Source organism: Dipodomys merriami, unplaced genomic scaffold (assembly GCF_024711535.1).
Source record: "Dipodomys merriami isolate MVZ:Mamm:240054 unplaced genomic scaffold, mDipMer1.0.p SCAF_114, whole genome shotgun sequence".
NCBI classification, from domain to species: domain Eukaryota; kingdom Metazoa; phylum Chordata; class Mammalia; order Rodentia; family Heteromyidae; genus Dipodomys; species Dipodomys merriami.
This window is the reverse complement of record NW_027202427.1, coordinates 1,861,099-1,875,033: the sequence shown is the minus strand read 5'-3', so window position 1 is coordinate 1,875,033 and position 13,935 is coordinate 1,861,099. Positions and strand designations below refer to the sequence as shown.

General features: G+C 49.4%; 1 protein-coding gene across 7 annotated transcripts in view; it reads left to right on the top strand.

Annotated features, from left to right (window-relative positions):
• LOC138822715 (RAF proto-oncogene serine/threonine-protein kinase-like) overlaps nucleotides 1-13,935 on the top strand; it is a 67,078-nt gene that overhangs the window by 52,278 nt on the left and 865 nt on the right. For 5 of the 7 annotated variants that reach the window (XM_070015595.1, XM_070015597.1, XM_070015600.1 and 2 more), the window contains 12 exons: nucleotides 1,241-1,339; nucleotides 3,371-3,524; nucleotides 4,044-4,103; nucleotides 6,820-6,847; nucleotides 6,957-7,084; nucleotides 7,383-7,500; nucleotides 9,487-9,571; nucleotides 10,029-10,205; nucleotides 11,284-11,330; nucleotides 12,475-12,593; nucleotides 13,429-13,560; nucleotides 13,632-13,766. In XM_070015595.1, the coding sequence (XP_069871696.1) occupies nucleotides 1,241-1,339; nucleotides 3,371-3,524; nucleotides 4,044-4,103; nucleotides 6,820-6,847; nucleotides 6,957-7,084; nucleotides 7,383-7,500; nucleotides 9,487-9,571; nucleotides 10,029-10,205; nucleotides 11,284-11,330; nucleotides 12,475-12,593; nucleotides 13,429-13,560; nucleotides 13,632-13,766 (1,282 nt within the window). The remainder of the gene's footprint in view (nucleotides 1-1,240; nucleotides 1,340-3,370; nucleotides 3,525-4,043; nucleotides 4,104-6,819; nucleotides 6,848-6,956; nucleotides 7,085-7,382; nucleotides 7,501-9,486; nucleotides 9,572-10,028; nucleotides 10,206-11,283; nucleotides 11,331-12,474; nucleotides 12,594-13,428; nucleotides 13,561-13,631; nucleotides 13,767-13,935) is intronic. The other 2 variants (XM_070015596.1, XM_070015601.1) reach the window with 1 other exon arrangement.

Below are 13,935 nucleotides of genomic sequence, written 5' to 3'. Positions count from 1 at the left end.
GCTGTCCCTAAGCTCTTCACTCAAGGCTAGTGCTCTACCACTTGAGCCACAGCACCACTTCTGGCTTTTTTCTTTTTGCTTATGTGGTGCTGAAGAATCAAACCCAGGGCCTCAGGCATGCAAGGCAAGCGCTCTACCACTGAGCCACCTTCCCAGCCCATTTTCTCTTTCTCTTTCTTTTTCTTTTTTCTTTTTTGTGCTGGTCCTGGGGCTTGAATTGAAGGCCTGGATACTGTCTCTGAGCTTTGATACTCAAGGCTAGTGCTGTACACTTGAGCCACAGCTCCATTTCAGCTTGTGTGTGTGTGTATGTGTGTGTGTGTGTGTGTGTGTGTGTGTGTGTGAGAGAGAGAGAGAGAGAGAGAGAGAGAGTGTGTGTGAGAGTGTGTGAGAGAGAGAGAGAGAGAGAGAGAGTGTGTGTGTGTGTGTGTGTGTGTGTGTGTGGTTAATTGGAGATAAGAGATTTGTGGGCTTTTCCTGTCTGAGCTGGCTTCAAACCACGATCCTCAGATCTCAGTTTCTGGGGTAGCCAGAATTATAGGTGTGAACCACCAGCGCCTTGCTGATGTTCTATTCACCTCACTCTGGAGAAAACTGTGTTTGGGTTTAAAATGGCTAGAGTGTGAAGGGTTTTGTAAAATAACATACTATAGTTTTTTTTTAAATTCCTTTAGCCTGGTGCTGGTTGCTCAATGCCTTTAATCCCAGCTATTCGGGATATTGAGATCTGAGGATCACCATTTGAAGCCAGCCCAGACAGAAAAATCCTCACATTCTTATCTCCAGCTGGCAAGCTTAAAGCCAGAACTTGAGGACATTCTTATCTCCAGCTGGCAAGCTTAAAGCCAGAACTTGAGGTGAGGCTCAAGTGGTAGAGTGCCAGCCTTGAGAGAAAAAGCAGAGCTAGACCATGAGTCCTCAGTTCAAGCCCCAGTGCCAGGCAAGCATGGGCATACACATGCACCAGAATCAAACCCTTACTTTGGTATACCAAGACATTGGCAGGTATTTCCTAGCAGTGCTGGCTGGAGCCTGTGTGCCGTATTGGCGGGCCATCATCACCCAGTGTGCCATCGGTCACAATAGTCTTTTTACATCAGGTGCTTATAGTACTTGAGGAAAATGGGAGACTGGGCAAAGTTGGTTTGGATAGATAGTTGTGGGACAAGGCACGGCAGCCTGGCAGCCTGTGTTCTCCGTAGAATGTCTTAAACCTGTCAACCCCCTTCATTTCACTTAGGCTGTTTCCCAATTCCACTATTGGTGATAGTGGGGTCCCAGCACTACCTTCTTTGACAATGCGGCGGATGCGAGAGTCTGTCTCCCGAGCACCTCCCAGGTAATTTTGTACCCATAGCTTTTCTTTTTTAAAAGTTAGATGGGATGAGTGGAGTTGGAAGCTCAAATTCAAAAGACAGAGACTGCTTTCACTCTGCTCCAGTGTGTGCACATTCCTTAGTCCTCCTGTGTTTCTGGTAGCACTGTCAAAGTTTGGCCCCGGGATTCTGGGTTTGTATAGTCCATAGACACCTTGACTAGACTGTCGTTCTTCTGTTTTCACAACACCCCTGATGTCTCAGTGAGGTTTCAAAACCCTAAGGTTCTGTCTTCCTCAAATAGTACTGAGGTAAGCCTCAATGAAGAGGGCCCCAAACAGCTGGGAAGGTGGCTCAGTGGCAGAGTGTTTGTCTGGCATGCATGAGGCCCTGGGTTCCATTCCTCAGCACCACATAAGCAGAAAAAAGCCTGAATTGGCACTGTGGCTCAGGTGGTAGGGTGCTAGCCTCAAGCTGAAGACTTCAGCCCCCACGACCAACCAAAAAAAAAGAAAAGAAAAGGGCCCCAAACAGAATACATTAATTTCATAAGACAAAAACCCTTAACTTGAAGACACTTATTATACTTCAATTGCTAAAGCTATGTGTTATATATAGACTACTATCTTTCAAAATGATCTAATGAGGGGCTGGGAAGGTGGCTCAGTGGTAGAGCGCTTGCCTTGCATGCCTGAGGCCCTGGGTTCGATTCCTCAGCATCACATAAGCAAAAAGAAAAAAGCCGGAAATGACGCTGTGGCTCAAGTGGTAGAGCGCTAGCCTTGAGCTGAAGAGCTGAGGGACAGCGAGCGCCCAGGCCCAGAGTTCAGGCCCCACGACCGGACCTCCCCAAAAAATAAAAATAAATATCCTTTCTAATAGGCCTTTGAATTAAGCATGTAATTTGTCTTTACCGGCTTTCAGAATTTAGTTACCATTTCTCAGTGTTACATAAGAATTTAGAATCTAAAATAAAATGTCTTTGTTCAGAATATCTGGCTTTAATCTATATGTAATGAGGTAATGTTTAGTGGCCTTGTGAAATCAGCCTGGAATAAAGGCAGCCTCTTCAAAAAGGGGTTGAATCATCATGATACGTGTTCATGTTTGATTGCCTTCAACAATGAGGAGGAGCTCGGCTTCCGAAAGCACAGAGAATGGCAGGAGAAGGTGGTTTTTCAAGATCAGAGAACAATTTCCCTTAGAAAATCCAGACTTTCATCCCTTGAGTTCACAATGCGTTCATACCTCAGCTGAACAAAGCCTAAGCTAATCTTTATAGCAGATAGTGAAACGTTACACGTTACAGTATGGAGGGGATGGAACAGTATGGGGATGGAACCTCTGGCCTCACGTAGGCCCATGAGAACTCGGCTCCTGAGCCACATGCCCAGACATAACTGGTGTGTTTTGTTCTATTGTTTTGCTGTGCTGGGATGGGCCCAGGACCTCACACATATGAGGCCAGTGCTGTAACCCTGAGCTATATCTCCATCCCACAATATCATGTTAATGCTCTGGTTTGTCTGGTGAGAGAGCTGTGCGGCTGAACAAAAGCCAGCGATTAACTTCAGTTGCTGCCAATCTGGAGCCCGAAGTGGGAATAAGGTGCCCAGTGGACTGTCTGTGGGGAGGATGCAGGGGGCCGTACCTTGTGTCCACTTTGCAGATGTGCTCTGCAGCTCTAACTACACTTGTTCAAAGATCTCTCACATCCTTGAATTTAGTCTTTAAGTGAAGCTGGGCAGTTCCCGCCAGTCTAGGAGACAATAGTGCTCCACAAAAGTCAGTCTGTTGTTTCTCAAGAGATGCTATAAACACTTGGTCTTCTGCATGGCTGATTTATTAAAAAGGGGAGAACATACAGTGTATTTTTCCCTTTTTGTGTGTGTATGAAATACCAAGTGCATATGTTATTTTCCTTTTCAAAAATTTGCACACTGAAGTGCCTGAATTTGCTCTTGAAATACCTTACTGAGGAAGATAGTTGCATGATTGGACCAGCATGGCAGCCTAAGTGCCAACATGGGGTTTTCTTTCTCCTCTCTGCCCAGTACCTACCACAGGCATTCCACGCCCCATGCCTTCACCTTCAATGCCTCCAGCCCCTCCTCCGAAGGCTCCCTGTCCCAGAGGCAGCGGTCCACGTCCACACCCAATGTCCACATGGTCAGCACCGCCCTGCCTGTGGACAGCAGGATGATCGAGGTAACGGGGTATCCTGGGGCTGGTGAGGAGTTTCGCTGGTGGGTTTGGGTCGAAAGTTTCAGGTTTCAAACCTAATGAGGAGTGGTGCAGTGTTTTTCTTTGTTCATGACATTTGTATCCTAAGGTTGGTAGATCAGGTGGAGAAGCAGAGCCTCCTGAGAGAGGCTGTCCTTTCCGTGCATCAGATGTGGATAGTGTTTCCAGTTAGCTAGCGTGAAAGCTGTGTGGAGTAGTTCCATGTTTGTGTGTGAGAGAAAATAACAGTGAGGTGCAGTTAGTACCTCCTACAAGTTTGTTGATTGTATTTAGAAGTAGATGGCTGCAGTCCTAGAGTTTAATTAGCAGGTGTTTAGGTAGTTGTGAAAGCGCTCCTAGCTAGAGTTTCCAAGCTGCTCTTTCTTCTCTTGGCTTTGTAGTATGTTCTTGTTTAGTTTAGAGTTCATCGTTGTTAACAACTGCATACACTCAAAATACTTGCTTTGTTCTTTATTCTTCTTTATTTCTATTGCTTTGGACTAGAATAACAGCCTGAATGCTTCTCCCAGGGCGTGGTCCAGACGATTTTGTTTGAGGGGAAGAGTAGGTATTTTTCTTCATGCCTTTGCTCTCTTATGATTAAGGGCTAAGACTGTTGGGCAGTGAAGCAATTGCTGGGTTAAAGTTTATATTTCTATTTACACTGCTTTCTATGTTTTCATTTTGTTGTCAAGAGTGTGTGAATAAAAATGCACTGTATATGATTTTACTGAAAAATGTGTTTTTCAAGTTAAATATTTTAAGCCAATGGCATTGAAGATTATTTTTTGAAAAATTAGTTCTGGGGCTGGGAAGGTGGCTCAGTGGTAGAGTGCTTGCCTTGCATGCATGAGGCCCTGGATTCCATTCCTCAGCACCACATACGCAGAAAAAACTGGAAGTGGCGCTGTGGCTCAAGTGGTAGAATGCTAGCCTTGAGCTGAAGAGCTGAGGGACAGCGCCCAGGCCGAGTTCAGGCCCAGGACTGGCAAAAAGAAAAAGAAGATACAAAGATAGATTGATATGCCCTGGAACCCTGTACCACGAATTAACCCTTGAGAGAACTCAGAGGCACCTCCATGTTAGTCACAGCTCTCCCGCACCCAGGCAACGTTGACGTGCCTGTTCTCTCATTACTGTGGTGGCCGAGTGTATTCTGAAATTTATTTGTTACGTCATTACACTTAGTCCTCATAATAACGCCATAATAGAGTAGCTGTTTTTTCTTCTATTAGATGATTCGTTTTCTCTTACACATGCTAATTCCAAGAAGGAATATTAAAAGTGAAAAACTGCAGTTTTTATTATGAAATACCTGGGCTTGACTGCTGTGTTTTTGCCTTCCTATACTTTGGAAGTCAATTTTGATTCCCTCCCCCCCCCCCCCCCCCCCCCCCCGCCAATCCTTTTTGACTCAGCATTTTAAGCTGGATGTTGTTGTTTTATTTTAAAGGATTATAATTCTTTTTTTTTTTTTTTGGCAGTCGTGGGGCTTGAACTCTAGGCCTGGGCACTGTCCCTGTGCTCTTCAGCTCAAGGTGATCGCTCTACCACTTGAGCCACAGCTCCACTTCCGGTTTTCGAGTGGTTTATTGGAGATAAGAGTCTCACGGACTTTCCTGCCCGGGCTGGCTTTGAACTGTGATCCTCAGATCTCAGCCTCCTGAGTAGCTAGGATTACAGGCATGAGCCACCGGTGCCCAGCAGGTTATAATTCTTCTAAACTAGTATTTAGATTTCAGTTTTATTTAAAAAAAAAATCTCTCCTAGAATAAATTGATAAAATTGTAAAAATTACCATCAAATAAAATACAAGGTACAGGGAAATAACGATAATGGCTAATAAAAATGCATTGTACTTTGCTTGACAGCAAGCATAGACCAGGTTGGGTGGGTGATGTAGCCCCAGCTCCTGGCAGTTCTGTTGATGTCCAGGTCATTTCTGCCAGCATCCTGCCCACCTGCACTCACTCGACTGCACTTAGCCTAGACCCCGGCTTCCACCTTCCCTCACATATTCAGAATCAGCCTTCGCAGGCGGGCGGGGCTTATGTTGCAGCGGGTGATTTGTGAAGACTGGCCAGGTTGGGGAACCAGAACCAGGCCTTACTAAGAACTCTGAAGATGCTTTGGCAACACCGCTAAAATGGGAGGGAGGAAAGGGGAGCAGTGGAGAAACAGCTACGATTGTTTTCTCTCCTGACAAGATGTCCTTGAGAGCCAAATGTGTGGCCACATCTGCAATCCCAGCACTGAGGGGATGGCGTAGGAGGTTCCCGAGTTCCAGGCTGGCCTGGGCCTCATAGTGTGACCCTGAGCTTCGCTGAGTGGGCGTGTCCTGTCACAGTCGGACAGCGCCAGAGCACTGGTGTCTTGTCCCACCATGGTTCTCAAAGAACCTCCCAGAAACACACGTGTAAACACAGTGGCCTCTTGTGATTGGAACAGTTCTCCAAACAGTTTCCAAGACATTCCAGAGGTAACCTTTGACCTGTCACTGAGGAGTATGTCAGTGTAGGCGGAGACAGCGCTCTGTGCTGGCCTTGCCTGCAGCCACACCCGGTGACCACGCTTCCTGCTGCGGTGCTTTGCGCACGTGTAGTGGAGGGGTAGGACTGGGGGCTCGTGTTGTGCCTCTCTGTGACTAGGCTCAGATAGGGTAACAGCCACTCCCAGTGGGGGAGAGGTGGCGCACCGCTGCGAGCTTTCTCCTCTCATTTTCTCTCTTCCTGCTTTTTTTTTTTTTTTTTTAAGCTTTCTCAGAGCAAAATGTTGTCTTTGGAAAGATCCCAGCTGATAGTCACTTTTTTAGTCTTTCTTGACAGAGTATATAGTTTATTTACATTGTTTTTCTCTAGAAAAAAAAATGTTTTCCATATGAAAAACTGTTTCATTCAAGACTAGTCTTGAAGAAACTAGCCCCAGGGGCTGGGAGGTGGCTCAGTGGTGGAATGCTTGCCTTGCATGCCCGAGGCCCTGGGTTCCATTCCTCAGCACCACATACACAGAAAAAGCCGGAAGTGGCCCTGTGGCTCAAGTGGTAGAGCACTAGCCTTGAGCTGAAGAACTCAGGGACAGCACGCAGGCCCTGAGTTCAAGCCCCACGACCAACTGAAAAAAGAAAAAAAAAGAAACTGGCCCCAGACATTTGGTAAATGTGGAATTTCACTTTGCGTTTCAGAAGTTTTATACTCCATTTTGTTCCTGTAAACCCTTTTCTTTTCCCTCTTCCAGAGAGCTCTTGCAGTATCTGATTTGACTCATTTTCCTTTTCTTTCAGGATGCAATTCGAAGTCACAGTGAATCAGGTACTTTTCCCTCATTTAGCAAACAGTAATGGTCCTTTTTTCTCTTCGTGCAACAGTTTGTCTTCTGTTCGCTTATTCACGTGTGGTTATGTTTGTCTTATCTGCTAAGCCTCTCCTTCAGCCCTATCCAGCAGCCCTAACAACCTGAGCCCCACAGGCTGGTCCCAGCCCAAACCCCCCGTGCCGGTACAAAGGGAGCGGGCACCAGGATCCGGAATGCAGGAGAAAAACAAAATTGTGAGTATGGCCAGCAGCAGATTCTGCCACTGAAGGTGCAGTGAGAACGGACTGGCTGGGAATTAGAATGCATTAAACTTCATTGGGAATGGGGCTGGTAAAATTTACCAAGTGAAAGAGATGATAAGTGTTCGTACCGTTGCTGGCATCTTTGTCAGATGCCTTGGCAATTTGCCATAGCTACGCTACAGCATTTCCCAAAGACAGACTTCACAAGATAAGGGGACAGGCTGGGTCGGATTGCCCTCTCTTTGACGTGTTATTCCTAGGAGTTTGTGAATGCTCCTGCTTGTTTCAGAGGCCTCGTGGACAGAGAGATTCAAGCTATTACTGGGAGATTGAAGCCAGTGAAGTAATGCTGTCCACTCGGATTGGGTCAGGCTCCTTTGGCACCGTGTATAAGGGCAAGTGGCATGGTGAGTTTGGGGCGCCCTGGACAGCGGGCGTGGAGGCCCCGCTCCTCGGCTCTTGGTGGCACTCCTCTGTACCCCAAGGTCCTGTGGTCAGTGCACAGTGCTATGTGGACCACCGTGCTTTGCGTGGTGTGCTGTCCTCAGGATGAGCAGATGAACAAGGTTTGAGCTCTGCAGGTATGTCAGGGACACTTTTCCGCAACTAAGCAGCTTGTCCATGGGACGTGCTGTGAAGCTATTAAATGAGTGGAGTCTGCAGCTGTTGGGCGTAGTCTACAGACTTAAAGCTGGAGCCGACATCAGAGAAACTGCAGTCCAGAGAGGTGGCTGATGTGTCCTTTGCTGAGACTAGGGAAGCCAGGAAAGCCAGAGGCCCTGAGATCGCTTCTGCGCTCTCTCGAGTGCGTGGATTGAGAGTTCTTATTGATATGGAAACACTTCTCACTCAGAAGCAAGGCACCATTGTAACTTCTCTAGCTATGCAGTGTATGTTTTTGGCAGTGTACGTAACATTCTGTGTCAGGTGTTTAGGGCCTCAGGCTCAAGGTGTTAGCACATACAGGCAGCATTTTCTTGAAAATGCTATATTCCCCCTCCGTCCCCCCACAAAAAAAAAACATCTCTTCTTAACTCAGGTTATAATGCAGCAAAGCTGTGAAGCAGCTAGGTGCTTGAATTTCTGTTCTGGTGCCAAGATACGGGTTGAAAGGATCCCCTGAACTGTGCAGTGCCTCCACTTCTCAGTGCGCCTGGGGCTCATTACCGCTGATGATCTGAGTTCAGGCCCAGTGCTGGCACACACGCAGACAGTCTGTGCGCCAGTAGTGCTCCAGAGAGAGGGCCTGCCCCGACACTGCACTCCTCGTGGGGGGAAGGGCGCCAGGCACCCTCCACTGACCCCTACTTCTATCATTTGAAAGACTAGGGTTCTGTTGTTTCTGTTGTGATTGAACTCCTTGCCCTTGCTAGATAGGTGAGCCGTTCTTCTACACTTTTTACATTGGTTAATTTCAATGGGATCTTACTATAGTCCTAGATCAACCAGAACCATGATTCTCCTACTCAGACTTCCCCACACAGAAATGATAGGTACTTGCCACCATGCCTGGCCATTGGTTGAGAGTCTTCTGAACTTCTTGCCTGGGCTGATCTGGAACTGAGATCCTCCAGATTTCTCCCTCCCAAGTAACTAGAACCATAGGCTTGAGCTACCATGCTTGGCCTTCTTGTATTTGAAATGGTAGCTTGTTGTGTAGCCCAGGTTGGCCTCAACATCCTGAGTGGAAGGCCTTGTTTTAGCAAATTCATTTATGAAAATTTGAGGTCATTAAAGGGTGTTAAGTAACGGATTGTAATAACTATAAATGCAGCTGTATAAAGACACTTTGAAAATGACTTGTAACTCTAGCCTGTATGGAGTAGAGCTGCTCCCGAGCGTTTCTGAAGCAGCATGAAGAGGCCGGTCCCGGTTCCATCCTGCAGGGGCGGGGGGCTGAGCGCGCCCCCTGCCTGGGGCTGGGACTCCAGCTCCTTCTTTTTCCGGCTAGGTGCCCTCAGGTGGGGACTCCCCTCTGCTGGTGACCTCAGAGTGAGGGGGACTGCTGACGTCACAGCAAAGGGCGCCGTTAAAGGCGATCAGGGTGTAGTGAGCATTTGGTACAGGGTTACTTTTTAATGGTCCAGAAGGCAAAGAAGCCTCATGATGGTGTCCATCGTATGTAGAGGGCTATCTCCGGTCCAGTCCGTTCACGCCCTGGCATCCATCAGCCAGGTTGCTGGTGCGTCCCGCACGACCAGGCTCCTGGGCCCCCAGGACTGGTGGGCCGCTTTGCACCAGGCCTGCTAAGTGAAGCCACTTACTGATGCTTCTGCCCTCCGTTCCAAAGTTGGCCTCTTGGTTCCATCTGAGTGGATGCATGGTTTGAAAAGTAACTCACTGTTTCTCCCTCAAAAAAACAAAGTCTACACTGACTACAAACTCATTTTCAGGCGATGTTGCAGTGAAGATCCTGAAGGTTGTCGACCCAACCCCAGAGCAGTTCCAGGCGTTCAGGAACGAGGTTGCTGTGCTGCGGTGAGTGGGCCCGGGGTGGGCAGCGCCACCTGCTCAGCATTGCGGTACAGATCAGGCATGAGTCTTTTTTTGTATGCTCAGCTCTCGGGGCCCACGGCACTCAGCAGCCCAGCTTTTGGTTGGTGATGACATACAGTAGGGAAATGGCTCTCTTGTTCCCATTGTTTTCCTCTACGTGCTGGTCTGCTTTCCTCTGGGTCTAGCGCCTCCCGCTTTCCAGTCTTTGCTCACCATTCAGACTTGTGGGAGAGCAACAGATAGTGTGGACTGCGCAGAGGAGGGTCCTTGCTGCCCCAGTGGAGGGCACTGGCATGGCCAGCACAGAGGGGCTCCAAGAGCAGCTCCTTGTTTTGCCTAGCACCCCAGCTGGCAGTCCCATAGCTTCGCTCCACCAGTCCCCTCGAGTCGGGGTGCCTGTGGGAAATAGACGGTCTTGAGCACCCTCTTCTCCCCGCAGCAAAACCCGGCATGTGAACATACTGCTCTTCATGGGGTACATGACGAAGGACAACCTGGCCATCGTGACACAGTGGTGCGAGGGCAGCAGCCTCTACAAACACCTGCACGTCCAGGAGACCAAATTCCAGATGTTCCAGCTCATTGACATCGCGCGGCAGACGGCCCAGGGGATGGAGTGAGTAGATGGCCGGGCGGCCCTTGTCTCGCTTTGTGGTGCGTGGTCTGATCAGGTGGGGTCTTTGCTGTGGCCCAATGGAGGCTTGACAAGAATGAGAAGTGCACGTTCCGCACTGGGCCCTGGTCCCGGCTCCAGTTGCTACTCAGCTTTTGGGGAGGCGTGACCACAGAGCGCGACCGGCACCATCTTCTCGAGCTCTGGGGCTGGACCTGCACTGCTGTGTCAGGCGGACAGTACCGAGGCGGGGCGGGATGTCACCTGGAGATGATTTGTTTTCCTTTTATGACTCATCCCAGCTCTCGGTTATGTTCTGCCCTCTGGCCACAGTTCTTTGCTGGCTACAGTCCTCAGAGCTAGAGACGCTAGCGACGGTGCCGTGCAAGTGCTGCATCGGAAGCACCACGGGATAAACACGCCCTTAGGGTAAAGGCACAGGGAGCCTCCGACCCCTCTGGCTGTGGTCCGCAGGCAAATGCTGCAGTCTGCGTGTCTGTCCCAAAATTCATGTGGAATTCAGAATCTTAAGAAATTTGTCAGAATTTCATGAAAAAAAAAAAAAACAGAAGTCTAATTGAAAAACTGAAATTCATCCTTCTATCAGTTTATCCTAGTGTTTTTCTAGTCTGTTTGTAGTAATATGACCATCACAGTCTAATTTTAGGGCATTTTCAATCGCTCCAGAAAGAACCCACGCTCATTAACAGTCACCTCCACACAGGCCCTGGCACACACATCCTGTCTCTAGAGCTCGTGTTTCATATAAGCAGAGTCACGCCATATGAAGTTTAAGATACGGTCTTCTATGCTTAGCTTCTTTTACTTGGCTTAGTTGAAGGTAAATCCAAATCGGAACCTGCACGAGACTTAATTTGGGGGACGTCACATTACTTGTCCTTTAGGTAATGGGCACTGTTATCAGAAGGACTTGTAAGGACAGTTGGTGCTTAAAGTGTTAGTGTGGTTGTGCTGATCGCCATGGGTGGGATCAGACGGGCCGCACAGCCTCCCTGGAGGCAGGCAGGCTTTATTTCCCAGGAACTTGAAATTGTCTGACTCACTCATTTTCCCTTCGCAGCTATCTCCATGCAAAGAACATCATCCACAGAGACATGAAATCCAACAGTATCCTTTGGTGATTTGAGTCCAACAAACCGCTTGCTTCAGAGGGGAGCCTCCGTGCTGAGGGACAACTTTTTAGGAAAGGGCAAAAGTCAGGAAGTTGGTGGAGAAGCAAACTCTGTAGGCACCAGAAGAGTGGCTGCCTTCCACAAACTCTCCACAAAACTGGGTTTTCTGGGGAAGGTTCCTTTCTTTTAAAAATTTTCCCAGCAACCGTGATTTGAAAACGTTCCCACAAGAGTTGCGATACACATTTTGGTTAAACTTAAAATAGACCTACTTATTTTTTCTACTTTGTGGAGGACGTGTATGTATATAAAGGAGATAACTCGTTTACAAGCCAAATGCTAGAAGATTCCCAAAAGTGCAGCAGGTGTGGTGCCAAGCGCCTGTGATCGACAGCTGAGAAAGCTGGGGTTGGAGTATGGTGAGTTTGAGGCCAGCTAGGTACGGAGGGAGACCCTGTCTCTAGGCAAAGACCTTGATATGCAGGGGTTTCCTGCCTCTTCCTGATGCTCAAGTGTGTTTCAGAAGTGTGAGTGGAGGCAAGTCTTCAGGGTGTGTAGAAAACTGTTTCAGATTTCAACTTTCTGCTCTTGCCACACCCCTCACCTCTGCGAGGAGCATGGAGGTATTAGAACCCAGTTCTGCTGCTTAGCTGGGGAGAGGAGCTGGATCAGGACATGGCCTGTGTTGGGTACTTACTCATCTGAGGCTGGAGATGGTCACAGCCGGGTGGGTTCTAGCATCCAGCCACGCTATGCCAGCAGGCGGCGCAGACTGGAGGAGGAGGGCTGACTTCCCGGGCTACCCGTTGGTAATCTAGTGAGCTTTCCTCCCGACTCAGCACTCCATCCGTGGGCTGTGTGAATGCAGAAAGCGGGCAGAGGTGACCATAAAGCCGTCACCACGTGTGGCTAGGCCTGGAAGAACTCTGGGTAACAGTCCCAGGAAGATTATAAGGCCACTGGCCTTGTGGGGATAGAGGCAATTTCAAAAGCACTTTTTAAAACTCCAGAAACCTAAACTTCAGTTCTGAGAACGCTGGACCAGGGGGAGTAGAGAGAACGTGCGACAGAAATTTGGGAAGTTTTTCAGAATTAGTTGGGCCACTGCTTTGCAACCAGAGTCCTTAACAGGCATTGAGATATATTTCTCCACGAAGGCCTCACGGTGAAAATTGGAGACTTTGGTTTGGCAACGGTGAAGTCGCGCTGGAGTGGTTCTCAGCAGGTTGAGCAGCCCACTGGCTCTGTGCTATGGATGGTGAGGAGCTGGGTGCCCACTGCTGTCCTCTGCGCACAGCTGGGGCCGCACCCCAGAGCCCTGTGCATTTCCCCGCACCTCAGTAAATTCCTCTAGTGTCAGACTGTATGGAGCGAAAGCGGAAGCTCAGCATGGGTGAGGCGGCAGAGCAGGACCCCAGTTAGAGTGAGCCCGAGGGTCAAGTCCTTCAGGGAACAGCTGGCCTGGTGGCTGCAGCTACAGTCGTAGCCACGTGGAAGGCAGCCTGGGCAAGATCCCAGTGTGGTGGTATGTGCCTGTCTCCCAGCCACATGGGAGGTGTAAACAGGAGGGTCACCATCTGGGTAGGCTTGAGAATGAACAGGAAATGCCATTCCAGGGGCCAGTGGCTCATACTTCTAATCCTAGCTACTCAGGAGGCTGAGATCTGAGGATGGCAGTTTGAAGCCAGCCCCCGCCTATGACTCTCATCTCCCAAATATCTTCTAAAAATGCCAAAAGTGGAACTGTGGCTTAAGTGATAGAGCATTAGCCTTGAGCCTCAAAGCCTAGGGACAGCTGAGTTAAGCTTAGGGACAGCTGAGTTCAAGCCCCAGGAATGGTGCGCGCGCGCGCGCGCGCGCACACACACACACACACACACACACACGTGCGCGCGCACACACACACACACACACACCGCCCCCACCCCCACCCCCACCCTCTTGTTCAAAAAGTGTCTGGTAAGTGCAGTGCCCTAAGTTCAAACTCCAGTAACCACAAAGAAGTGTGTCATGTCCCAGGACAGGATTTCCCTACTGAGTGGAAGGGGCTGCTGTGGGTCACCCTGCAGGACAGATGTGTCTGCTTTCCACAGGCCCCTGAAGTGATCCGAATGCAGGATAACAACCCGTTCAGCTTCCAGTCGGATGTCTACTCCTACGGCATCGTGCTGTACGAGCTGATGACCGGGGAGCTGCCCTACTCTCACATCAGCGACCGAGACCAGGTGACCAGTGGGACACGCTGTGCAGTGGAGGCTTGGCTCTGTTCCCTTTCTCAATGCCCTTCTTTCCCTAGATCATCTTCATGGTGGGCCGAGGGTACGCCTCACCAGATCTCAGCAGGCTGTACAAGAACTGCCCCAAAGCAATGAAACGGCTGGTTGCTGACTGTGTGAAGAAGGCGAAGGAGGAGAGGCCCCTCTTCCCCCAGGTGAGCGCTCCTGGGTGCATGCAGCACTTGGAGCGGCAGGGTTGCCACTGCGGGGAGGACGGCCGTGTCGCCCTGTCCCGTCCCGTCCCGTCCCGTGTAGGGGGTGGCCTGTCTTTGGACCCAACAGGAAGCGTGGCCCCAACCGAGAGACCACGGTGTGGCCTGTTTC